The sequence below is a fragment of the Pelodiscus sinensis genome, chromosome 1, assembly GCF_052426305.1.
Source record: "Pelodiscus sinensis isolate ZL-2025 chromosome 1, ASM5242630v1, whole genome shotgun sequence".
Lineage (NCBI taxonomy): Eukaryota > Metazoa > Chordata > Testudines > Trionychidae > Pelodiscus > Pelodiscus sinensis.
Window position 1 is genome coordinate 300,358,539 of NC_143052.1, and position 15,563 is coordinate 300,374,101.

A 15,563-nucleotide genomic window follows, 5' to 3' on the forward strand; every position below is an offset into this window, starting at 1 on the left:
GCTTCCAGAGTGATATTGGGATCTTGGGATGCATAAACAGGAGAATCTTGAATGGACATAGAGATGTTATTTTACCTCTGTCATTGTCACTGGAGTGACCGCTTCTGGAATACTGTGTCTAGTTCTGGTGTCCATGATTCAAGAAACATGTTGATAAATTGGAGAGAGTTTGGAGGAGAGCCTCTAGAATAATAAAAGATTAGAAAACTTGCCTCAGAAATAGCTTGAGCTCCTTGAGTCTATTTTTGTTACAAAAAAGAGGATTAAAAGGTGGCTTGATTAGTCTATAAGTATCTTAATAGAGAACACGTATTTAATAATATTCAATCTAGCATAAAAAAGTATAACACAATCCAATGGCGGGCAGTTGAAAGCTAGACAAATTCAGATTGGAAATCAGATATAATTTTTAACAAAAAGAGTAATTAAACATTGAAATGATTCACCAAAGGTCATGATGGAGACACCATCTCAGACCATTTTTAAATCAAGACTAGGGGGTATGTCTAGACTACATGGCTCTGTCGACGGAGCCAAGTAGATGAGTTTACTAGACATAGGAAAATGAAGCGGCGATTTAAATAATCGCCGCTTCATTTACATCAAAATGGCCACCGCACTGTGCCGATCAGCTGTTTGGCGGCACAGCGGGGCATTCTGGACACACTGTGGTCGACAAAGGAAGCCTTTGTCGACCGCTCCGGTAAACCTCATTTCACGTTTAATTGATAAGGCTTAGCAGTGAAAGCACTCAGTCCCAGTTTAAGCCAGGTCCCAGCAACTACCCACACTGCAGCTCCGTATTAGAAGCACTTTAAGAACTGGCGCATGGGCAGGCTGGCTCAGTCTATTTGTTGGGACCCAGCTTGAGCCGGGACTGAGCTAGCCTACCTGCGCACCAGTTCCTAAAGTGCGTCTAATGCAGAGCCGTAGCAGGGTTGATGTTGGGATCCGGCGCACTCCGGGACTGAGACAGCCTGCCTGTGTGCCTGTTCCTCAGTCCCATAATAATGCCGAGCCACAGCGGAGGTTGCTGTCAGGACCGAGCCTGCCTGTTGGCCAGCCCACTAAAAAAATATACATGAAGAGTCATAGGGGGGAGGGAATTGCATGTAGCCCATAGTGTTAACTGATAAGCACCCGATTATCGGTTAATAGTTTAATCGACTACACTATTGTATCTCTAGATTGGACCCAAGATCTAAGTCTTGTTGCTTTGCAGCGTAGCTACAGCCCCATTTGACCTATGTCCAAGAAGTCACCTGGAAGCATCCTATAATTCCATGGGACAACTTCCTTAGTTCTCTCTATCCTGAGAGTCTGCAATCCACTCTATTGAAAACAGAAACACTCCTTCTCCTGGGAAACTACAGCAGCTTACATCAGCATTAACTCATTCTTTTCTGATTAGGGATGTTAAATTGCATTTAATCAACTAATTGACTAGTTGATGCAATTTCTATTGACTAGTTGATAAGGGGGGAAACTGCAGAGGGTTTGACTCCCGACAGCTCTTAATACATTTGAAAGGCTGAAGCACAGCGGGGGCAGAGAGGAGACCAGGCATGAACTGCGACAGCTGATTCCTGGCTCAGTATTGGTCCCCCACACTGCACTTCAGCCTTCTAAATATATTAAGAGCCTAGAGGCTCTTAGTACATTTAAAAAACAGAGGCACAGTCTCTGGGACCGTGTGTGAGCTGGGAATCAGCTGATTCCCAGCTCACGCCTGGTCCCCCTACGCCTTTGCCTCTCGTGTCCCCCACGAAGACAGTGCTAGGGGTAACTGGCTTTTAAGCCGGCTCTCTCCAGCACTGGCTCCTGCTCCCTCACCCTTGCTCCTTCTGATGGACACAGCCTGGGGTGGGAAAGCAGCAAATTCAGTCACTACTCGACAGTCCAATAAACTCATGCTTATCGGATAGTCGATTAGTCACTTAGGGTATGTCTACACTACCACCCTAGTTCAAACTAGGGTGGTTAATGTAGTCATACGAACTTGCAAATGAAGCCCAGGATTTGAATTTCCCGGGCTTCATTTGCATGTTGCCGGGCGCCGCCATTTTTAAATGTCCGCTAGTGCAGACTCCGTGCCCGCGGCTACACGCGGCACGAACTAGATAGTTCGGATTAGGCTTCCTATTCCAAACTATCTATACGCCTCGTGGATAGTACAGATAGTTCGGAATAGGAAGCCTAGTCCGAACTATCTAGTTCGTGCTGCGTGTAGCTGCGGGCACGGAGTCCGCACTAGCGGACATTTAAAAATGGCGGCGCCCGGCAACATGCAAATGAAGCTCGGGAAATTCAAATCCCGGGCTTCATTTGCAAGTTCGTATGACTACATTAACCACCCTAGTTCGAACTAGGGTGGTAGTGTAGACATACCCTTACATCCCTAGTTCTGATCACTGACCTGCAAACACAGTGTGGTGGATAGGAGGAGTGCTGCCCCTGCTAGCTCCCTGAGTTTAACCCTTTAGTCGCCAGCTGCTGGCCAGCACTGCTCCTGTCTATCACACACACTATCAGAGAGCTTCCTGGGTTTGAAATGGAAAGCAAACTGATCAAGCCTTTTGCAAAGTGAGCTCCTTCTTGATAACTTTAGGGCTCTCTCTGCACGTTTTCCCAGAATGCGCCATGTGTCCAAGGCTAGAATAGTATTATTTAGAAGGTAAGGGTGGCATGCTAGGAACTATGGGATGTAGTTATTGTGACTCAGATCTGTGCATTGCAGTGTGAATGCCAGAGCCCTATGTTTAAGCACAGGTCATTAAATTATTAATTTAGGGTTAAAATACAATGTAGCTGCTCAAACCAAGGGTTCCTGAACATGTGTCATCTAACACCAGTCCCACTAATCCTAATTTACATTGCAGTGTACACATATCCACAGAAGTAAATGGCAAAACTCCAATTGATTTCCCCGAGGCCAATATTTCTCCTAGTATCTTTTTCAAATTCCCTTGTTTGCAGAGGAACATTTTCTTGGTTAGACTATATCTACACTGCAGAGCTTTTCTGGAATACCAGAGGTATCCCGGAAAAGCTCTGCTGCATCCAAGGAACGTTTTTTCTTTTCCAAAAAAATATTTCAGAAAAGCAGATGTTTTTTCAGAATTCCTGTAAACCTCATTCTATGAGGAAGAAGGGATGTTCTGAAAGAGGGGTTTTTCCCCAACATTTGGCCCCATGTAGACGGGCCAAATGTCGGAAAAGCCTCTTTCAGAAGAAAAGTGGAAAAAGATATGCAAATTGCGATTTGCAATTTGCGTATCTTTTCCCGACTTTTCCCTGCAGTGTAGATATAGCCTTACATAGATGTGGGGGTGCCAGGCTCTAAAAGAAGGTGGAGTCATTCTGAAAAAGGTAATTTCTAGTTTTAGTGGGATGAATTAAATTTTGGAAATAAAATAGTAATTTTTTTAAAACAACAAAGAGGCTTGTGGCAACCTTGAAGACTAACAGATTTATTCAGACATAAGCTTTTGTGACTAAAACTCCTTTGTCAGATGCATATGGATGACACAGTGTTTTTTACCCACAAAAGCTTATACCCAAATAAATCTGTTAGTCTTTAAGGTGCTACTAGACTCCTCATTGTTTTTGCATATACGGCTACCCCTCTAAAACTATAGTAACTTTGTGTTTCTTTTGAGGTAATGAATGGAAAACCAGGTATGAGACACAAGTAGAATTGAACAGACAACTAGAAAGGCAAACTGCTCTTCTTCAAGAAAAAATGGAACATATTCGAGGGAATCCAACAGGTAGAAGTGGACATTCATAGATATATTAATATATAATTTTATGAATACTAGAGAAAAATATTTCATGTTTTACTTATTTACAGATAGATTGTCTTCTATTCGCTCCTTTGATCAAATGCCTGTGGTGAGTACATTGGCATTTAATTGGCATAATCATCTAACAGTTCATTATAGCTAAGGAAAATATTAAATAACTTCAGTCATTTGCAGCCCAGAAAAAAAATCAATGATCCTATCCAGAGGCCACAACAAACCAACCAATTTAATTTTTCATGTTCACCTCTGCAATTATTTATATAATTGTAAGGCCTATATTAAAACAAATAAATAAGACATGAATCCTGCGATTATATGATACTACACACTCAGTGGGCGTTTTTTCTGAGTAAAGACTGCACAATTGGGTGCTAAATCATGAGTCTTACTGAGTAGTATCTGGACAGTTTCAATTAATAATTTATATAATATATATTCTGGATACCCTCAGTACTATTACAGATACATTGCATACAACATATTTATGGAGAAATCCTCATTGTAGAATAAATGTTACATTTGTACAATACAAAATGGCTTAAGCATTTTAATTTCTTTTTCTTCACTTCCACCAAAGCCATGCAGACTTCACATTCATCCAAATCCTGAAACATTGCTTAGTGTGGCTGTTTAGGGACTGGCACTTGTACACCTCATAGACTTTCACACAAAATTAGTCCTATCAAAGTCACGGCCCATTTTTGTCAATTTCACAATTATAGATTATTTTAAAAACCATACATTTCATGATTTCAGCTATTTAAATCCGAAGTTTCACAGTGTTGTAACTTTAGAGGTCCTGTTCCAAAAACGAGATTATAGGGAGGTACAAGGTTATTGTATGGGGATTACCGTCCTGCTGTCTTTACCTCTGTGCTGCTGCAGATAGCAGCACTGCCTTCAGAGCCGGGCGCTTGGAAAGTGGTGGCTGCTGGCCAAGATCCCAGCCCAGAAGGCAGAGCCCCCAGCAGCAGCAGCTCAGAAGTAAGGATGGCGTGGTATGGTATTGCCACCCTTTCCTCAGTGCTGCTGCCTGTAGAGCTGGGCCCTCACCCTCAGTCAACAGCTGCCACTCTCCAGCTGCCAAGCTGTAAAAGCAGCAGCACAGAAGTAAGGATGGCATGATATGGTATTGCCACCTTTACCTCTCTATTGAAGCTGGAAGGACACTGCCTTCAGAGCTGGGTGCCCGGACAACTGCCTCTGCTCTCTGGCCACTCAGCTTTGAATCCAGCACAGAAGTAAAGGTGGTAATACTTTGACCGCCCAGAATAACCTTTCAACTCTCTTGAAGCTCCCTTTTGGGTCAGGACCCTCAATTTAGGAAACACTGATCTCCCCTCTGAATAGTATAGAGTAAAAGCACACACAACACGGATTTCATGGGAGAGACCATCTTTCGCTGCCCATGATGAATTTTTCATGGCTGTGAATTTGGTATGCACACACATTATGGGTAGGCCCATAAGAGGGCAGAGTGAAAGCGAAGTTGAATTCTGAAATTTTTTTTTTTGTAATCTATCAAGTTCCAGATACTCTTACTTTTAAGGCCTTTTGCTCTTCACACTCTGTTGTCCAGTGGGGAATAAAGAAAGAGAAAGTCCATCTAATATAGTCAGATGTAATTAACAGAAAGGACAGTGACTCTGTGAAATGTTCCTCCCAGCTTGGAAGCTCATGGAAGCCCTCTGTTTGAACAGTTTAAAGCTCTGTCCATCTCCCAGCCTGGCGGGGGTCAGGTCTCCTTGCTGGCGGAGAGCTGACAAGCACAGGGGTTTTGCCCCTACAGGGAGATACCTGCCAGCTGAGGAGAGGAGTGGTAGGAGGGACACAGGCCCACCCGCTCCACTGCATCCCATCCCAGGGCCCTGACAGTGGCAGCATGTCGGCCACTAGGTTGGTTTGGATCCAGATTGCAACATGCTGACCAGGTCTGTGGGTCAGTGGGCATCTAAGCCGCAACATGCTGCTCAACCGACCTCCATCTCCTCAGCCTCCCCGGGGTCAGCTGTCCCTGGATTGCTTCACAGTTCTTCCTGGGGGGCTACCTAGCTTGGGCGCTACTCCTCAGGGTCAACTGCGGATGGAGGTGCTGGCAGTGTGTCCGTAGGTTCTAGGTCTGGCTCAGGCAGGGGCCCAGGAGGACTGGTCCAATCATCAGGGCCCAGCGAGTGTCTGGAGGTCTTGGCAAATCTTCAGACCATGGCAGTGGTCTCAGTGGCCCAGACCAGTCGTCAGTGGCCAGCAGGTGTCTTAGTGGCCCAACCCACTTCTCCCATAGAGTGCAGCGTGGCTGGGCCCTTCCCCACCGGAGCTGGGGCCAAGTGTCTAGCCTGTTCAGCAGCTGGGCTCCAACTGAGCACTGATCTCTTATACTCCTGTTTCTGCCTTCCTGTGGGTGGGGATGGGTGAGGCTGGACCCACCCAAAAAGGGGTCTTAGAAGGCCCTTCCTCTTCTGGGTCAGAGGGAGGCCATGTGGCTTGCCTAGACTCATTACAGAGTTACCAGGAGATGGGAGAAAAATTCTTCTCCTTGGCCTCTGATGATAGGACAAGAAGCAATGGGCTTAAATTGCAGCAAGGAAAGTTTAGGTTAGACATTAGGAAAAACTTCCTAACTGTCAGGGGGTATGTCTACACTTCCACCCTAGTTCGAACTAGGGTGGTAATGTAGGCAACCGGAGTTGCAACTGAAGCCCGTGAAACGAGGAGTAACGGTAGTTCGGAATAGGAAGCCTAGTCCGAACTACCTAGTCCATGCCGCGTGTAGCCGCGCGGCACGGAGTCTGCACTAGCGGATATTTAAAAATGGCGGCGCCCGGCAAGATGCAAATGAAGCCTGGGAAATTCAAATCCCGGGCTTCATTTGCAACTCCGGTTGCCTACATTACCACCCTAGTTCGAACTAGGGTGGTAGTGTAGACATACCCAGGGTGATTAAACACTAGAATAAATTGCCCACGGAGGTTGTGAAATCTCCATCACTGGAGATATTTAAGAGCAGGTTGGGTAGACATCTATCAGGGATGATCTAGATGGTTCTTGTCCCTGCTGTGAAGGCAGGGCTCTGGACTCAATGACCACTTGAGGTCCCTTCCCATTTTGGGATTCTATGATGCTATACGCTTTTGTTTATCGCTTAATCAATTACACTATTACATCCCTACTCTCTTCTCAATCCAGTGCATTTTCAAATAGAAGTGTGTGTGTTAGATTTAATACTACTCTGAACGCAATTACATTCCCTCTATACCTCTGACCCTCTTACATGGAAGTTTGGGCACATCTCTGATGACAGGAACCAACACAATCTATAAGGGATTTGTTCCGCTGGAAGGCAGAGGAGGAATCAAAAAGGAGCATAAAGGGGCCTGGATTTCATTGGTAGCTAGGAAACTTCTGATTTCCCAGGGCACACACCTACCCTGTCCACGAGGCCCCTCTTCCTCATAATCTTCAGGATCTGGAGGTATTCAGGCTGGCATATTTATCCATACCTTTTATTTTTATATATATGTATTTGCTTCTTTGAGTTTGTGTGAGGGAAAAGATAAATATTTAGCCCTTTGAGAATTAGAATGAGAAACTGACATTTCTTGGTGGACAGGTGACGGTAGCTCAGCCACCAGCCATAACCCCATTTATGTTCAGTATTTTGAATACTACTTATTAAAATTCAAAGTCTCAAACTTGCCATTACATATGAGATCCCATGAAGGCATCCATATAATTTTTTTTCTAAATGATAGGCTCCCAGAGAAGTCTTATGGGCTGTGTTATATAAGGTCAGGGTAGATGGTCACAGTGGTTTGTTCTGGCCTTATGATTTATTAATTACTCTTCCAGCAAAGGTCACATCATATCTGCATTATCTGAATATTGGATTACAGATTCCTTTTCGAGGAACATTGTAGAAAGATAAAAGGCTTTTTTGTTCTTGTCACTCTGTTACTTTTAAAACACCTTCAGGGGGTAAAGCGTTTAGGGGATTGAATGATTTATGGTAAATCTACCAAGTTAGGTACTTGTATGCGTACTTTTTTGATTAGAGAAAATGGAACGAATACAAACAAATTACCTTTGTTTCACATTATTTTTATGTATTTGCACAAAAGTAGCACTTAGGAGCCCCATTGTGCTAGGCCTGTACAAACACAGACCAAACAGACCCAAAGAGCAAATTGATGCTAGTAATTATATGCAAATATCATGTATATGTTTGCCAGACACCCACACCACATTTCTGGGAAAAGTCTGCTTTCTCCACTTTCTATTCCATGGAATCATAGAATTCCAGGGCTGAAAGAAACCTCAGGAGGTCATCGAGTGCAGCCCTCCAAACTAAAGGCCTTGGTTTTGAGTATAAACAGATTAATGACAAAAAATAGGCACTTGGGTACCATGGCAATGAGCAAGTTATAGGAATCTAAACAAAACAGAATAGATTACACCAAAGCAAACTCTTGGATGATGGTCAAGAAAGTAGGGATGTCCACAGGGTAGTTGTTAACTGGTAAACTAATAAGCAATCACTTAATGTGCCAGTTAATATACCAGTTAACTGCTTTGAACCCTTCCCCCCAACTGCATGCTCTGCATTTAAAACTTGGATCAGCAGGCTGGCTCAGTCCCAGCCCGCCTGTCCTAGTTTTAAATGAAGAGCACGCAGAGGAGACTCCTGCCACCCCAGGCTGCTCCCTCTGTGTCAGAGGCAGCCATGTGGGGCAACAGCAGCCCCGTCTGTGGGAGGACCGAACTCCCCAAAATAGGCTGATCCATGGGATGCCGAAGCAGCCTCTGTCCATGGGGAGTTTGGACCTCTCACGGACGGGGACTGCTGCTGCCCTGCGCTGCTGCCTCTAATACAGAGGCAGCAACACCAGGTGGCTGGGGCTCCCAGGAGTGGGGCTGGGGACACACTCGCTGTCAGCCTATCCCCAGAAAGGGGGTGCTGAGTAATCTTAGTGCTCATATGATTATTGAAATACACGATTTCTAACATCCCTCCAAGAAAGCACACTGAATTTTCCATACTTAGAAATTGAAATAATTGCTTTCAAAGGTGAATACTGATGGCTGTATGGAGCTGAATCTTGCTGAGTAATAGAAAACATGTAGCTCATTCATATTTAAACGCACACATATTATTTTGACAAATCTCATTTGACTTGAAATCTTTCCATCTCTTTGTTTGCTTATTTCCAAAAGTGATGATAGAAATAAGTGATGAGGTCATCTCCTTCAGAAAGCACAATAATATGGAACCAGTAATGTAAACATTTACTAGTTTGTAAGTGGAGATTAGAAAATAATTTCTGCATGTTGGTTGGATATTGAAAAGCTCTAAAATGGGAAAAAGTGCAAAGGACTTCTATGGTGAAGATTGTTATACTTCCTTTGTGTCTCAGTGAATAAAATCTAAGATATACTGTAATTCATCAATAATTATGAAGAAATTGAAATGCAGTCCTTTTGAAACCCAGCCCAACCTGAATTTTTCTTCCTTTTGTTAGATAAACCAGCTAGCATTTGTTCACTTTTTTTTCATTAAGCAATATTATGTGAAATATACATTGACTGTCTCCTAAATATAATTTCCATGTTAGGAGAGAAAAATCTTCATCTTTTTTTCTTTCTTTATAGCAACTGCAAGAAAGCCTCCCTAGATAGAGGCTTTATTATGCAAATAGAGGAGGCATACTGCAGAATCTGTTCAGAAGAACACACTTCAGATAGCATTGCCTTAGCAACGCTCTAGTTAAGATTAGCTGAGGAACCAGGGTTTCTATTATAAATCACTATGTTCAGAATTGTCTAGCATCATGATTGAGGAAATTCTGAAATTATTGTTCAAGCATTTGCTTTGCAAAAGTGCATTATAATGAAAATGCTGGGTATGTACCTTAGCCACACACAGGCCATCCCTGTTCTTTACTGGGGTTGTGCAATTGATGTTACACCACTAGAAAAGTGTGTGTGATGGTGTCATGTGTGAAAACTGTCGTGCAATGATGTGTTGAAGACTTCTCTGAGCATGTGGGGAGCGCGAGACATCAGCACTTTGCCAAAGTGGAGGAAATTTTGACAATTCCCTTAGCAGGTCATCTTTAACTGAATTTCACTGACCTTGTTCACTTAAGTCTCAAATAGGACTGTGAAATGGTGTCTGAGTTCCTCTCTCTCTCTCTCTGCAAATTGCAATACCAGTTTGGAAAAGCATTTACACCAGTCCCTTATATATCCCTGACACTGTTTAGGAAGGCAGCAAGCCATCTTTAGTATTAAAAAGGTTAAAAAATACTGCACTAGAGACCTTTCCTTATATTTTCCTGTCTCATTGCCATCCTAGCATGGGATGTTCTTCCTCTGATATCTTTGGTCACACCTCATAGTCATTTCCCTTAAGTATTTATATGATCTTCAGTGGGGCAGGAAACACCTGTCAGTAAGGCAGAGGAAAATCCCACTGCCAGCCATCCTTATAGCCATATACTGGATTATTGATTTTCTGTTCCCTAGGTCATGAATGGTCAGAAACCCTAATTGTTCCCTAGCACTGCCAGGATTGACTCCGGAAAAAGGGTGTTACATGTAACTTGATATTCCAGTAGAACCTGAGCCAATCTATGCCAACTTCTGAGCCAAACAAATAGACCCAGCAGAGTTCATGCAGCCTTTCATAATATTATTTTTTATTATAGTGTTACTGTGAATTATTATATTAGCCACAAGGGGGCACTTGGTATTTAAATTTGCAGTTTCCTGGGTTCAGCTGAACTGAAGCATTTATAGTTAGCATTCAATGCAAAAAAAAAAATCACGTGTACAGTGTACGCAGAAACATGCTTTGCTAAAAAACTTTAATATTTCATTTAGTCACAGTAATTATTACAGTATGAAATTAGTGACAGTTTATCAATAAAACTAAAATGGACTTCGATTTTAGTAACAGGAAAGATGCATCATTATTTTTGCACTGTGTTAGATTTAATTACTTCAGCTTATAGACCTACTGGTGTTGGAAAGAAGAGAGTTAATTTTCTGGGTGAAACTACATGGGATTTCAAATTAAGAATATGAATGGTTGGGCAGAGGGCTGCTCCAGCCTGGCTGGGCCCAATGAGTCAGGAGGCTGCAGCTGGTTGGGTTGGTGTGACATGGTGTGGCGGGCCCAGCCAGAGCAGCCTCCATCCACAGTTAACTGATTGAACAGGATTTTACATCCCCATTTCTAATGTCAAGTAGAATAGATTGTAGAGGCTTCATGGTTTTCTTTACATGCCAAACAAATGTATTGCTTAAATGGCTAACCAGTAAAGGAAAATTAAAGAGGAATAGGGCTGGAGTGAATTACCACTAGACCAATAGAGTGAATCAATCTCTGGTAAAAGTAAATTTCCTACTGTTGTCAATGTCACCTATTTGTCACCCTGGATATGGCGTAATGATTGATGGAAATTGTCATTTATGTTTCTAGTGGCAGCAATGCACTGAAAAATCCACTGAGAGAACAGATTATGTGGGTGGTTTGAAAATCCAACTGCAATATAAGTCTGCATAATTTCATTTGCTGGCAGGTGTTATGTCAACAGCATATTTTGGATGCAATAAAAAACAGAAAGCATGGGGATAAATTCAGGAAAGATTAATTGGGATGGATCCCTTTCCTTTGAAGCTTGATCAGTCCTGGAAACTACACTTGATGGATCATTGGGCTAATAACACGTTTGCTAGTGAGGAATTCTGTTACATAAAGAAGCCTCTCAAGGTATTCTTTTAAAACTGCAGCATGTCTTTTAGCCCATCAGCTCATTCAGAGCAGCTTGACATAGGCAGTTTAATGAAAACTAAGAATCTCAAATCCCTTAGTCAGCTTATGTCTCCTTTCCAGGAATACATTGTCCAGGCTATTCAGGGGTTAGCAGAAGAAGCTGTTAATAAACCTTAACATACAAGAACAATATTTAATAAAACCAATTTCATCAATAAAGTTATCCTGACTTTTACAGGGTTTATATCGAATTGGTCCCACCCATTCAGATTTAGGTCTTGCTAGCAAGATATTCACAGGTCAGTGCTGCATAAAGAAGGGAGGGAGATAGATAGTTGTGTGGAGGCCACTCTGGTGTACCCCCTGCAATCCGTAATGTTACCACTGGTGAGTCTCTTCTTTAGTTTCCTTTTTAGTTCATCTAACTCAGTATCCTGTCTTCCGACAGTGGCTCATTCCAGATACTTCAGAGGGAATGAATAGAACAGTGCAATTATCAAGTGATCCATTCCCTGTAATCCAGTCCCAGATTTTCACAGTCAGAGGCTTAGGTACATCTGCATGGGCTGTATGCCTAATCATCTTGGCTAATAGTGATTGATGAACCTATGCTCCATGAACTTATGTAATTCTTTTTTTAACCCAGTGATAGTTTTGGCCTCCACAGTATTCCCTGGCAATGAATTTTATGGGTTGACTGGACATTGTGTGAAGAAGTACTTCCTTGTTTTGTTTTAAATTTGTTGCCTATTAATTTCATTGGGGGGATAGCTGGCTCTTGTGTTAACATGAAGAAGTAAATAATGCTTTCTTATTCACTTTCTCCACACCATCATGATTATATAGCTCTCTCTTATATCTCCCCTTAGTCATCTCTTTTCTAAGATAAACAGTCCCAGTCTTTTTAATCTCTTCTTATATGTAAGCTGTTCTAAATCAAGCCCGTACACAGGGGAGGGAGTGCAAAGGGTACAAATGCACCCCACCATGTTCCCCCAGGTCAGCATGAGGGGGCTCCGCAGTCACCTTCCTGGTGGTCCATGGCTCAAGCTCAGTTCCCCTCCCACCCCCGCAGCATGGAGCCTGCGCTGGCACAGTAGCCTCGCCCTCCCACCATCTCTCTCCACCCTCCACCCCGTGTGGTTGGAGCACCAGCACTGGTTTCCCATTGTGGGGAGGAGGAAGAGAGAAAGCCCCAAGCCTCACTGTGCAATTGGGCTTGTGGGGAAGAAGCACTCCCTCTCTCCTGGCTGGGGGATCAGCAGCCTCCCCAGCCAGGAGATGTGGACGGGGAGCGCTTCTTCCCCGCAAGCAGGATCATGTAGTGAGGTTCAGGGCTTTCTTCCCCCTCCCCCAATCAGAAAGCCAGCACTAGTGCTCCAATGCAATCCAGACAATGGGAGCAGGAGGCAGTACCAGAGACCGGCATAAGGCATGAAGGCAGGTAAGTGCTGCCCAGACCCCCCCCCACACACACCATCATCCTGCTGAGACCCTGCACCCCCAGCCTGATCCTGCACCCTCCCCCCAGCAGGACACCCTACCCCCACCCTCATCCTGCACCCTTCCCCCTAGCCAGACACCCTACCTCCAGCCCAATCCTGGGCCCTCCCTCCTGGCCACACTTCCCTGCATGGCCTGCATCTTTCCTTGCTCTTGTTCTGTCCCCCTGGCCAGATGCCCTACTTCCAGACTGTACCCTTTCTCCCATCCAGACCTTGCACCCTCACCTCTTCCTGAACTCCACCTCCTGCCCAGATCCTTCACCCTCCCCATTCCTCTTGCTGGCAGACCTTTCCCACACACTGAACCCCACATTTTTGTCCCACCCTCAGAGCCTGGGGGGTCCACAAAATCTACTAACACTGGAACCCCAGAAGAGTAAATCTGGCCTGTGTGAAGCCCTGAACCTCGGTCCTCCCTGTCAGTCCCCCTCCTCCAATGGGGCTGGAGTGCCAGTGGAGTGAAGCATCTCAGTTGGGAGCCACACCAGTGAGGAGGGTTGGAGGTGGTGGTTAGAGGGTTGGGGGTTTTTGTTTGTTTGGCTAGTCACTTGTGTGGTCCCCAGCTGATTTTTCTGTGAGTCAGTGGCCCCCTGTCCCAAAAAATGGTTCCCCTGCCACAAATAAAGAAAACATGGGAACCTCTTTTGGTGGACATAAATTAATATTTTACTTTATTTAAAATGAAGTTTGATAAACTAACATGAGAAATTTAAAGTACTTAGTCTGTTTAATAATTTAAATTCATATTTCCTTTCTTACTGGTTAAATTAAATCCTTCTCACTAGCTGCAGCTCTAGCAAAATGACTCAGGCCCAATCATACTCAGGCGTAAGTATGTAATTTACAGCGATTTTCCATTAGCAACTTGAGATCCACAGAAAGGTTTCCATTGAGCCACGGACCAAAAAGTTTGAGAATCACTGTGTTAGGGGGATGAGAGAGTGTTGTGTTGCGGGGCAGGTGGAACTAAGGGAATGGCACCCCTCCACCCACGAAGAGAGGCCCGGGCCCAGCTCCACTGGACAGAAGCCCCGCCCGCACTTACCCAGCACTGGCCTGCCAAGCAGGTAGAGCAGCAGTAGGCAGCCAAAGGAATGGGGGAGGGGGGAGGGGCCATGGTGGGGGTACTGCCTGCCATGATTCCAGAAGGTAACTTCTATAAAACCTTTATTACTGCATACATGTTTAGTATGTTATAACAAAATCATTTTACCAATCACTGTTTCCACTCAAATTTTTCATTAACCTTTCTTAAGCACACTCATTGCAGGACTATTTTGAACTCCTTTATATTTAAAAAAATTGACGTCCACATTTACAAAAAAAAGTACACTCCTCCCTCCCCTCCACCCCAGAAATTCCTTACTTTTTCTTGCCCTTTTCTATACTGCTTTCATTAACGATATGCACAACCAGAAATGCAAAGAATATTCAAATTGTGGTTATACCATCTACAATGTATTTGAGAGGGTTTGTCTCTCTGAATGTGTCTGTCTGCCTCCTCACAAACTCCTCCTAAATGGTAAAAGCTAGGACCACCAAATTTGGTATGCTGCTTCCTCACATCATGACTTAAAGTAAGGTCAGGGTTTGATTGTTACAGGACAATGGGATGTGCCTGAAATGCAACTGTTTCTCATGAAATACCATAGGAAAAGTGTCCTTCACTCTGCATCATGAATCAATTGGAGAGCTTGGAGTGGAGAGTGCTTTTCATGTGACCGATGTTGTCCAAATCAACATAGAGATCTTTATCATTGACACCCTAACATTCTCCATGTGTCAGTGTCCAGTTAAGGTCTATACAGTTGTTTAAGAGTGTTTTCCTGTCTGCCAACAGTTTAGTAAGGTCAGACAAAGCCTCCCAGGTCTTTTTGTGGTGTTTCAGTTGTCCAAACCTTTCTTTGATGGACATTCAAGAAGTGTGCAAAAAAACCCAGCAGCACTCTTTTCATCTGAGATTTCTATTACCTCATCTCTGCCCTCATAACCAAACTGTCTCTTCTTCCGGGGAATGCAAGTTTCCTTGAAGGCTCAACTCCTAAGTTTTCTGCCATTTTTTCTAATATCAGTGTCTATAGGCCACAATGATATCAAGATGCTTCTCAACACAATAATAGCAGTTGCAGCATCCATCAACTGGGTTTGTAATGCCTTGCTTACAACTTTTCTTGGAACAGGGTATCATGCCAAACCACCAGAACTTTGAAGTTAGTGATTCGATTTGCCAGGCTTTATGCCTCACATTGGATTGCAGCCTCAGCCTTACTAGACTGAGCCAGTTCCATCAGGGTGTCTAAAGGCTGCAATAATGGAGCTTCTTTACAAACTATTCAGTATAGGTGCTCCCACATGCTATCATATTTCCCAAGGGGCTCCATCAAACTGAGAAAATTACTGCTATGTTCAGTGAACAATTTATCTGATAAGCCCCAGAAACCCAAATTAATTATCTGCAAAGCAAGATGGTAAGTGAGATCA

The 15,563-nt window shown here is 43.7% G+C and overlaps 1 protein-coding gene across 2 annotated transcripts in view; it reads left to right on the forward strand.

Annotated features, from left to right (window-relative positions):
* CCDC169 (coiled-coil domain containing 169) overlaps positions 1-15,563 on the forward strand; it is a 66,358-nt gene that overhangs the window by 11,419 nt on the left and 39,376 nt on the right. The window contains exons 3-4 of one of the 2 annotated variants that reach the window (XM_006120552.5): positions 3,660-3,770; positions 3,854-3,894. In XM_006120552.5, coding sequence (XP_006120614.2) covers positions 3,660-3,770; positions 3,854-3,894 — 152 coding nt within the window. The remainder of the gene's footprint in view (positions 1-3,659; positions 3,771-3,853; positions 3,895-15,563) is intronic. The other variant, XM_089775502.1, reaches the window with a different exon arrangement.